This window comes from Rhipicephalus microplus, chromosome 7, assembly GCF_043290135.1.
Source record: "Rhipicephalus microplus isolate Deutch F79 chromosome 7, USDA_Rmic, whole genome shotgun sequence".
NCBI classification, from domain to species: Eukaryota; Metazoa; Arthropoda; class Arachnida; order Ixodida; family Ixodidae; genus Rhipicephalus; species Rhipicephalus microplus.
The window spans coordinates 48,073,699-48,085,759 of record NC_134706.1 but is presented as its reverse complement, the minus strand read 5'-3'; the positions used below and the strand labels follow the sequence as shown (position 1 = coordinate 48,085,759).

General features: G+C 44.6%; 1 protein-coding gene across 2 annotated transcripts in view; it reads right to left on the bottom strand.

Annotated features, from left to right (window-relative positions):
- Window positions 1–571: 571 nt before the first annotated feature.
- LOC119179485 (poly(A)-specific ribonuclease PARN) overlaps window positions 572–12,061 on the bottom strand; it is a 62,969-nt gene continuing 51,479 nt past the window's right edge. The window contains exons 18-19 of one of the 2 annotated variants that reach the window (XM_037430562.2): window positions 5,182–5,240; window positions 572–761 (exon numbers count right to left, since the gene is read on the bottom strand). In XM_037430562.2, coding sequence (XP_037286459.2) covers window positions 664–761; window positions 5,182–5,240 — 157 coding nt within the window. In that variant the 3' untranslated portion in view covers window positions 572–663. The remainder of the gene's footprint in view (window positions 762–5,181; window positions 5,241–12,061) is intronic. The other variant, XM_037430563.2, reaches the window with a different exon arrangement.

The following is a 12,061-nucleotide window of genomic DNA, read 5'->3' as shown; positions in this document are numbered from 1 at the left end:
TGTGAATTGCATACCGCAAAGACGTCGATGGGTGTCCCAATAGCACGCACTTGCAAGTACCGAGCAGTTTCGTGTTCCTCGAGGGGAAAACATCCATGCAGGTCTACTCTACTTCTGACGTCACTTAGTTGGTACATGTGGCTGCCAGCGGTTCCGCATTGTCGTTTTGAAACAACCTTTTCACCCCTGCTCGAACTCCAACTGAGGTACCCACACCATTTCATTCTTTATCATGCACTTTTACCAACTTGAAAAATGCATTGGCAGCGCCACCAAAGCTTCAGCGTATGTTTTCTCAGGTGCTCCTCCACTGTGAGGCGCTAGTTTCTTATGATAGGAGGCGGACGTTTCGAAGTGATAAAATGAGCGATAACTGATGACACTACCATTAATTACGCAATATGTTCGGGCATTTTCAAAATACAATTTCGGCATTACCAGACAAAAGACTGCAAATTATTATACCAAAAAGACACCAACAAAAATTTCGCTTTCAGGGGTCCTATAAGGCAGATGGCCACGAGATTAAATAGATCACCAAACAGGAAGACAACGTGAATAAAACTCTGGATGTTTGAGATAATGGGTTTTATATAATGCTGACGAGCATATGCAGATGAATGAAAGGTGACGGGCGGAGGATGAATGCTCTCGCACTTGTCCCTAGCTCCAGTCGTCGTTTTCTTCGAACAATTTTTTGGTGATGGCAATCTGCACCGCTGGCGTCGTCGTCTTTTTCACCAGCTTCGGCTTTGACTCACCTGAAATGAACAATGCATATTTTTTTAATGCTTTTTCCAGCCATTACGAGGCAGGAGAAAGCGCCACCTGCTTACCTTCTGCAGTTTGTCTGGAGAAAGGAGCAAATGCGAAGTTCGTTAAGTGAAATGAAAGAGAAGTAGTTACAGTTAGATTCCTGTGCAAGACGCACTGATAAGACACCTGTGTCCCTACATTCAAATAGGTATTGATAAGAAAATGCATAAATGGTACCATGCTTATCAGAAACACCTCATATAAAAGACAACAATCGCATCCCAGTGCATGCATGTTATATGTTATAAAGAAACTCAACTGCATTGGAGTATTTTAACAGCACCGGTTCAGTGTTCGGTAAGTAAGAAAATACTGTACCATCATGGTCAGCACGAAGCTTTTTAAACAACATCTTTTGACCCAATGAGTATGGCCGTATACAGTGACGTGATAAGATCAATAAAGTGTCTGATAAAAGAAATTGCTGACTAAAAATGCTATATCCTGACTATAACGACATGGCATTTCTATGCTTACCATACGGTAACACGACTCTCCTAAAAAAAATGTTGTGGCATACATGCATAATGTCTCAATTAAGTGACATTATAATGCAGCTGCAGGTGTTTTTTTGCAAGATACACATACAGGAAGAATTCTGAAGTGGTACACCAGATCAGTTAATGCTACTAAATTATCCTTGCAGAACTCCAGCCCTGATTAGTGATTACACTCGAACCTCATATAACAAACTTGTATCTTACATGAAAATATGCTCATTATGTCTAAACATTTGCTATAAAGGTTTATTCATAACACTAAATCTATTGCGAGACAATTTTTCAATTACTTCGCTTTATCCAATATTTCGTTATATATCCGAATTCGTTGTATCGAGGTTTGAGTCTACCACATAATTGATTTGTTGGTGGAGCATAAAACGTGCGGACTAAGTGCATGAAGTGCACCAACACGAATACTGCATTGAACTGCTCAAAAGTTAATTTTCTCCCTTGACCATTCATGACTGGAATCGCCTACCATCAGTAGTTGTGCGTATCGCTGATAACACCAGCTTTGCTGCCGTGCTTTAATTTGTATGATGGCTTCTTGCATTGAAATGTTGTACTGCAGTATGCCATGCTCAAACATTTCTTGTATTCAGCTTTCATGTTTGTGCAATATGTACGTACTTCTGCCCCCCTCCCCCCACTGTAATGCCAACAGGTGCTGTGAGTAGTATGAATAAATAAAGAAACAGGGGAAAGCTTCTTTTTTGTCTTTTGTGGGAACACTTTTGGCATCCGAATAATATTGGCAAATGCAAAAACCCTGCAAAGACAGGAAACTGCTGATAATGATAAAACTTCGTCAATGCGAACTCGGTCAATTCAAACTGACCGCTCTGGTATTGACACAGCCCTGTGTATTTGGATGGGGGGACTCCCAATATTTTGAACCCATCAGTGTCCACAACGATTAATTAGAATTGGGAGTGCCTGGCTTTTAATGCTCCTCACGGAAGTCCACCCAAAGTGATCCCGATGTTTGGCATAACCAAACCAAACCTAATTGATGGAAGATACAAAATAATGGTACCCTAGCATTTCTCAGATGAGAATAAAAACCCAACAATGGACCTTCTTGGCAAAATGGAAACGATGCTCGTGGAGTCGTAACAGGAGAAACACAAGCCAATGAAAATTACTGATTACTTTTAATTTTTTATTTTATTTGTGTTTACTTTGCCATTGATATAAACATGTTTTAAAGCATAAAGAGCACCACATGTTTTACATTAAAGTTCACAGCTTGCATGAATGCATGCCGGCATCAGTTTCTCGAGTTTCACTGACTGATCAATCAATTGCGTTCCCTGTTAGAGCTCGATGAACTATATTTACAAAATGACCAGCCGCAAATGCGAATTAGTGCCTAGTTTGCGATGAAGGGTTCTGCCTGCACAGTGTGGTGCAACGTCCATTCATTATAGCACACGTCTGCTAATTTGAATTCAGCTTAATTTGAACAATGTTCTACAGTTAGGCCCCTTTATAAGAGGCATGCTCTGGTAGCAAGTGTTGTCTTTTATATGAAGTGTCTCTTATAAAAGACAACACATATGCATTTCTTATAAAAGACAACACATATGCATTTTCTTAACCCGTATTTTACTGTGGGCCCACTGGTTTCCCTTACAGCCATTTGTCCCTTATATCAACGCCTGTTATAAAGGGGTTAGACTGTAATGACTTTTGAGTTGTAATTAACCATATTTTACAGCATTGTACAGATAAACACTGTTGGTGATGACATAACATTAGCCAAAGCGTAAGAAATAAGATGGTCTGCAGCTTTTAGGAAATCCAAGGACGACAACGTATTTAGGAAATGTAGGAGAAACTGTGCACAAAGCTTTGCCAATTACCTATTAAAGGCCACCCAGCTATATAAAAAAACTAATAAAAAGCAAAATAAATCAAGAATAGTGTTGTCATAGTTATGGCGTTACGAATACACAATCCCTGGATACAGTTAGAACAGGATATAAAGAAACCAAATCTTACGTATCTTGCAATGTAAGAAAATTTCCATTTCCCGGCAGATACTCTCAGGGTTCATTGTTGCCATTAACAAAAATTAGCAAAACTATAAGTAAACTCCACCTAACTTCATTAGGTTTTCCAAAAATGCGTAAAAAATTCACTGATGCTTTTCTAATATTGACGTACGTAGTCAAGCTACTGCGTTAGAACATCTAGTCACGATCCTAGTTTTACCTTGATGAGGCTGCATGTCACGCCCATGAACGAAATAACGGACTTTACAGTAGTCAGCAATTCTTTTACTACTCAGCACTCGAAGGTAGGACACTTGAATTTTGTTATAACAAAGTAGTACCTTCTACAAAATTAGGTTTGTTATATCTGAATATTCATTATAAATGCATATCCTATTATAAATTGCAAGACTATTTATAATTAACTTTGTTAAAACTGATAATTCGTTATATTCACGTTCCTTATGTTCAGGTTTGAGTGTAGTTTGTTGTCCATGCAAGAGCTCCCACTTAAAGAGGGTGCTTCCTTCTGCTACATCAAATGATTCATACAACAGGTAGCACTCATCGCCTCCCTGCAACTTTCTTGCTCTGCCTGCTTGCCCAATAACACTGTTTTCTCCATCTTTGTGTATTGGCAGCTCGTGAATTCTTCGCATTAAATACTTCACATGCACTGCTTGGACGGACATAGAAGGCTCTCTATCTGCACTGCCCTCAAGGATTTTCTACATGGGAAGGTGTGTGTGTTACAGACTAGCAGTTAAACCTCTTTATAGGAAACACGCACCTAGCAGTCGTTCTTGTCTTTTATATGAGGTGCCCTTCATAAGCAGGGTACCACATATGCGTTTCCTCATGAACACCCACCGTGAAATCCCAATAAACCAAACTCGGTTAAATAAAAATGCCTTATTAAGGGAATTAAACAGGATCACTCAGTTGGATTTCTACACTCGGCACAGTGAAATGCTTTGCTTCATCGAAACACTGCTTATCGGTCCGATACGGTTAAACGGCACAAACCCTACACGCAGTGCACACTCCAAAGGTAGTCTCACAACCGTGGGAAGCATAATCATACCCGATCAAGCCAATCCAGTAGTCATACTGGCTTGTACTGCTACCTGTGTGAAGCCCACTGCACAAGTTTACATGGGTATTTCAGCACGATGCAGAAGAAGCGGCCGCATCAGAAACTCCCGCTCCAAAAGAAGCTCGAAATTCTTATTAAGAAGCTCATTGAAGCAGCCCGTCCAAAACAGAGGTGGCGGAAAAATTCGTCATTCGAAAGTCGACACTGTCACATTCTGTGGCCCATTTTAGGGCAAGGGCCTCACTCGGATGCCTCATCAAACATGAAAACCGGTCAGCGTCCCGCGTTGGCATCAACACGTGTGATGCACAAAATCATCATCATGTGATGACATCTCCATGTTCCTCACAATCGTGCCAAAAGTTGATAAAATTTGTGTTGTCATGATGCCACAATGACATCACTATGACGTCATATAATATGGTAACACGACATCATCGCTTGGTCAAACATGGGCACACCTAGGAGGCCGCGCAAAATCAGGCAAGGTGCCTGCGACCTTCAACCGCACTGAAAAACCAACAAGGTGCACGAAGGTTTCTAGGGTGGACGGGACAGGATGAACACATAGACTGAGAAAAAAAAAAAGCTTCCATCTTTGAGTCGTCTTAAGATGAATCCTTAAGTAACCCTGTGACGAGCTTTTTTTTTTTTTTTTTTCATGTCAGAAGCATGTTTCGTTACATAAAAGGTCTGACAGTTCATGACGCACAGCCGATGCTGTCAACATTCCCGAAACACAATTGTGAATATTACTTTCTGCACTCACCGCTTTCCTCTTTCGACACACGGGGTTGGATGGATCCCAGCGAGGTCAATGAGGCAGATCTGCGAGTCAAAGGTAAACGCCCGTATGCAGATGTGCGGGGAGCATAAAGCAGTTACTGACCGATTGCAACAGCCAATAGTTGCGATTTCATTTATGAATTCGTTTTCTCAGTAAGATTGGTCATACAATAAAAAATATTACCGTATTTACTCGATTCTACCGCGCCCTCGATCGTAACGCGCACCCAATTTCCACAGCAAAAAAAAAAAAAAAAAAAACCGTAAGACATCGATTGCAACGCGCACCCATTTTTCTCGCTGGCCCGCACGATCACACCACTCGAAAAAACGACTCCTTCCGGGAGCGTCTTCCATTTAAATATAAGGTACGGGCGAAGCTTGTGCCCATCTGACGTGTAACAGAGCATTGCCGTCACTGTAGTTTTACCGTGGACCGATGTCAGCACGCGAACTTGCTTCGCCCCCTTCTTCTCGACGGTTGTGGTGCCAGGCATGTCGAAGTAAAGAGGCGTCTGATCGGCATTCCCGATTTGCCCAAGCAGGTAGCCATTGTTGCGCCGCAAGTTTAGGACGAACCTCTGAAAACTGTGAAGCTTTTCATTGTACTCCTCCGCAAAACTTTTCGCATATGCATGTTCCCCTTCGGAGGGAAAAGCATTTTCTCTTCATAAAGTTAGTCAGCACCTGCTCTCTTCAAACTGGCTCCGCATTAGACCTTCTTTTAAGACTAATTGCATAGCCCGCACTTGGAGCAGTTCTGTCGTCATGGGCCGCTGTGCCGCTCGCTGCTCAAGCACATACTGGCCGAGCAGCTCTTTAATTTGCGGAAACCGACCCTGCTGTGGTCCACTGAAGCCTTTGCGTGAAGCGTTGCTGTCGACAATCTTCTGCTTTTGTTTCCGTCGGTCCCGCACGCACGTTTCGGGAACTCCGAACGACCGCGATGCGGCCCGATTTTCGTCCGTTTCTGCACACGCGATGACTTTTCTTTTAAAAGCGGCATCGTGGTGCACTCGAGTTTTTGGAGTCGGCCCTTCCACGCCGTCGATGCTAATGCACAACTAGATGACGAACTCCTCAGCACACGTACGAAGTGCCGCACATGGGAAACACATAGGCAGAAATGGCCGACGCGCCATGCCGATGCACGTAGGGGGCGGCCATTTTGGATTTGCCAATGGCAATAGATTGACCGTAATTTTTTTTGTTCGTACTCGATTCTAACGCGCATGTGATTTATGAACTCGCTTAACCGGAAAAAAGGTGCGCGTTAGATTCAAGTAATTACGGTAATTCACACTGGCGAGAAATCATTCCAGATGGAAAGTAGCTTAAAATCAATCAATGGTCGACAACGGTAAATAAAACAACTAAATGGTTGTCGATGGTGAATGGTGGTTAATGGTGAACAGACAAGTCGCACCTGCATTTAACTATTTTAAAATGTTTTTACTCAAGATAACATCAATATCCCTACTTCTTTTGTGTGTGGCATAGCAGAAGCAATGAGTGACCTCTGCATATCTCTTGATGATGTTTGCAAATTAGTGGTAAAGCCTGATAAAAGCTTCATGGTCCTGACCATTTGTGCAATGCTTTTCTTGTTCGTTACTCTCTTCGGACTAGTTGATGTCTGACAATTATTTTTAAGAAGTGTTTGGAAGCCACGGGCATTTCTTCTTCATGGTGACAGACTATAATTCTGCTATTGCACAAATCAGGTTACAAAGAGGTGTTAACTACCTACCGGCCAATTTCTCTTACTTCTGACTCCTAGAAGCCACATGGAATACATAATTATTATTGATGTTATCAATTACAATCAAACCTGAATATAATGAACACAATAATACCGAGAAATTATCTCGAGACCTGTACGGTACTTCTTTTTTGCGAATAATTGTTTGTACTTCCACCCTGTAACGGCCCACTTCTGGGCTAACAGTATAAATAAATGAATGAATGAATGAATATTACAAATTATCACTTATAACCAAGTAAATGAATAATTGCTCGGGAAATAGCTACTGTGGTTCAAATATATTGTTACGGTAAGATGCCTTTATCTACATGAGATGATGAATGCGACAGTACAGGGATCTGGCAGATCACAACTCGTGTCCACTTCATTCTCCCCTTCTCCCACTCGTCCCCTCAGTACTGTAGCAATTCCCCCTTTGCAGACGATGCCCACCAGGCGAGTTAGGCTTCGTTGCAATGATGAAATCATTTTAAACAGGCATCATGGACGACGTCGGTCTTGCTTGAGCGGCGGCCAGTTGACAACAGCCGAGATATCGCGTACGTGACATCGCTCAGACGTTCCAGGACAACAGATGGACCAGTGTAGCTGGCCAGAAACTTTTTGCAGAGGCCGCCCTTGCGAAGCGGCATCCAAAGCCACACCAAATCTCCTTTCGCAAACAATACATGCCACTGACTTCTGTCGTAACGGTTCTTAAGAACATTACTGGGAAACGAAAGTTCAAAGACAGGCGATTGCGCCGGGCCTCTCCTGTGCTGCAAATAGTTCCAGCGTGAGTAGGTTGATCATTCTCGAAAAAAAGGAAGAATAGTGTCAAGTGCTGTGCAGGGTTGGCGTAATTAGAGCAGATAAAATGAACCGTATCTCTATGTTTCCTGCTGTGCAGTGTTGTAGGAGTAAGTTATAAATGGCAAGATGGTGTCCCATGTTTTGTGTCCGGAATCAATATACACAGAAATCATGTTGACGAGAGTCCTATTAGTTCATTCCGTCAAACCATAAGCCTGCGGGTGATACGAGGTAGTGTGACGAAAATGGTACGAAGCAAGATGCAGGAGGTTTTGAACTTCATCGGCAACCAATTGCCGCCCGCGGTCACTGATGATGATATGGGGGGGATCCACGGTGTAATATAATGTGAGACAGCATGAACTGTGAAACTTGAGTTGCCACAGGAATCGCCGCAGTTTCGGTGTAGCATGTGAGGTGATCAATGCCCACAATAATCCATCGGTTGCCGTTCGTTGATCACAGAAAAGGGCCGAGCAGGTCAACACCGACGACATCAAATGGTGAACCCCGGGGTGCTATGGGATTAAACAGTCCAGCTGGCGGTGTTGTAGGACGCTTGTAGCGTTGACATTGCTCACAGCTCGCAACGTATGCAGTCACACTTTTACGCATCTTCGGCTAGAAAAAGCGATCTTGGGTGCGATAAAATGTCCTAGAAAAACCCATATGGCCAGATGTTGGGTCGTCGTGAATTGCTCGAAGTACGAGTTGTTGCAAGCTTGTAGGCATAACTAGGAGTACACGGGGACCTATGCCGGAACAATTCTTTTAAAGAACACCATCCTTTACGACGAAACCGTGTTGACCGTTCGGTCCAAAGATAAAGAAGAAAGCGAGACTGTTGTCACTGTGTTGCTCTGCGCGAAAAGTTGTTAGGTCAAGAAATGTAGCATACACTACCGCCAAATATTCATCAAAGCTGTCTGCAGCACACTTTGTTGTGGAAAGGGGGAAGCCATGAAAGGCAATTGGCATCAGCATGACGACGACCGCTCTTGTAACTGACTTCAAAGTCGTGTTCTTGCAATCGTAACGCCCAACGAGCAAGACGACCGGATAAGTGCCGTAGTCCAGTGAGCCAACATAAAGAATGGTGGTCATGATATCCGAAAATCGGCGTCCATAGATATAAAGGCGAAACTTGTGCACTCCGAATATGACCGCGAGACATTCCTGCTCTGTGACAGTGTAGTTTCGCTCCGGTTTACTTATAAACAGCAACTGCCATAGGCAACGACAAGTTCAGCAGCTCCATGGCGATGGACCAACACGGGGCCAACCAATACCTACACCGCTGACGTCAGTATGAACTTCTGTGGCAGCAGACGGGTCATATTGGCAAAGCACGGGCCCTGGCGTAAGAACAAACTTGAGTTCCGAAAAAGACGACGCGCATTCTGCTGACCATTGAAAAGGTGCGTCCTTTTTGAGTAGGCACGTCAAAGGGTAAGCGAGGTCGGTGAACTTAGGCACGAAGCGACGGAAGTACGAGCGTAAGCCCAAAAAACTTCGGGAGTCTCGTACAGACAGAGGTTGTTTGAAGGTGCTGCCTGCAGCGACTTTCCGGGGTTCAGGTCGAACACCATGCTTGTCCACCAGGTGACCAAGAACCACAGTCTCACGGTTGCCAAAATGACACTTCTTAGAGTTCCGGGTGGGCTTAGCTCTCTCAAGGAAGGTGAGAACAATGTCTAGACGATGGCTGTGCTCATAAAATGTACGGCCAAAAATTATAATGTTATTCAAGTAACAAAGACAAACTTCTCACTTTAGTCCACGTAATATAGTGTCCATGAAGCGCTCAAACATGGCTGGGGCGTTGCATAGGCCAAAAGGCATTATATTGAATTCAAATAGACCATCTGGGGTTATGAAAGCCGTTTTCTTTTTGTCATTCAGATGCATGGGGATTTGCCAATAGCCAGCTCTCAAATCCAGGGAGGAGAAGTACGATGCCGAATGTAAACAACCAATGACATCATCAATCCTGAGAAGTGGGTAGACATCCTTTTTAGTAACCGAGTAGAGGCTTCTGTAATCCAGGCAGAATTGCCACGTACCATCCTTCTTCCGAACAAAAATCACAGGGGCAGCCCAAGGGCTACACGACTCTTGGATGACCCTCTTCTTTAACATCTTTTCTACCTGTTGAGCAATCCCTTTGCACTCCGCAGATGACGCACGGTATGGTTTCTGCCAGACAGGGTGAGCGGATCCTGTTTCAATTCCGTGGCGAGTACGTGACTCAGGTACACTTATTTGCTCTTCATTCTGCACAACGTCAAATATAGTAAGAGGACTTTGATCAAAGCTCGACGTTTTTATGATGATAGCGACTTGTTTACTATACTTAGAAAGTTGGCTTCTGTATGGTGCGTTGTACGAATATGGTCTAAGCTCTCGTCGCTTGAAGATCCAAAACTGTTTGCATTTTGTTCGAAGAGGGCGAGTTGAAATCCACAGGATAGCATGACAGGTTCAGTGGAATAATTTAACACCCATAAGGCCAATTGCCCTTCACTTATGGAAAGAACACAATGTGGAACAAGCACATTTTTCTTGGCCCAATTGAGAGGAACCAGCTCCACAAGAACATCAAACGTGCCGGCGTTCGAGGCGGAGGCGTCAACGCGAACATTCTTCATTGAGCTGGGCAGCAAGATAACATTCTCAATCACGGTGATGTATCCTTGACAGCCCTTGGGTTCGTCAGTAAATGCCAATAGAATAACCTCGCCAACACGGCAATCTGCAATAGCACCGCACTCGCGTAGAAAATCGATACCCAAGATGATGTCATGGGTGGGGCTGGCCAGGACACCGAAATCTGCCTCGAACACCTTGTCGCCCAAAGTAACGCTAACAACACACACACCGATAGGGCACAGCGTCTCCCCGCTCACTGCACGAAATGTTGCACAACTGTCCAAGCGAAACAACACTTTATGTCCTAGCCGCAATTTCTGAAACTGCTGCTCCAGTATCTACTAAAGCCATCGTAGGCAGTCCATCAATAAGCACGGGGACCTTATTTTGAATCATAAAAACAGGTGGAAGCATAGGTGGATGTAGTGAAAAATGTTCAGCGACCTCACCTCCGTTGGCCGCAACACCTAGTTTCCCAGAGGGGGGAGGTGACGCATGGACCAGGGGATGGTGAATGGAGCCGGCGTGCTGCAAGGGGGGGGGGGCGTCAAGCTTCACACGGAGGAAGGCGAGTTGTTGCGGCAATTCAGGTGAAACTTGCGTCCCACATGTGTGCCACTGCAGGCGGTTTTCTGGAAGCCGTCCCCAACATACGCGCCTAGCACCGAGCGCTACCACCCCACCAGCTGTTTTGTCGAGAAGCTGGTGGTCCCTCGTAGTAGCGCTGCTAAGGGCAACGCCTTTGAGCGCAGAATCGAGCCACATGATCATGGGAACTGCAGTTATAACACACAGGGGCCTCATGCATGTCGCCAAACTTTTCACGAGGCGCCATGTACCCATGATCGCGCCACGAAGACACCATTCTAGGTGATTGGCTGGAGGCATTCTGGAAACCGCGGCGAAGACGTAGGTTGTCGGTTGGAAGCTTCGGTGCTCTTGATTACAGCACGTCACATAGCCTGGCATCAACGGCAGCATACATTGCATCGTATGGTGGGGAGGCACTGCTAGCATGTGCCCTCAGCGGGGTGACAGCATCCCGTCGTCCAGTTCCTCGCATACGATTTGTCTGATCATTGAGGTAAGATTGCAGGATGATATTGGAGCGACGTCGACACTTGCAACGGTGGTGACATTGGCAAGTCTACAAAATTTGGGAGTGATGCGCCTAGCCTTCAGTGTCTCAAAAGTGCGGCAGTGTTGGATTACGTCCGCCACACCCACCAAGGTGTCCTTGCCTATGAGGAAATTGTAGACATCCTCAGCAATCCCTTTGAGGAGATGCTCAACTTTATCATCTTCTTTAATGCATGGGTCGTCAGACTGGCACAATTTCAGAATCTCTTCAATATACTGTATTTACTCGTGTAATCCTCGCACTCGCATAATTCTCGCATCCCCCACATCGCCCAACAAAAATATGAATTCTTGTTTTCCTCGAGTAATTACCGCACCCCTGAAAACTGCCGCAATAAAGTCGTCTGCTCGTTCCAGCCAAAAATGACGATAGCGTGCGCCATCTCTTAAGCATCAAGCGTACTATTGCACAGATTTTCAATCCAATCCAAGCCAAGCCGAAGGGGCCAGTGTGCGTTGCGGCGAGTTTTGTATGTTGTGTCGGTAATTTTGGCACGTTGTGGGGCGATACTGATGC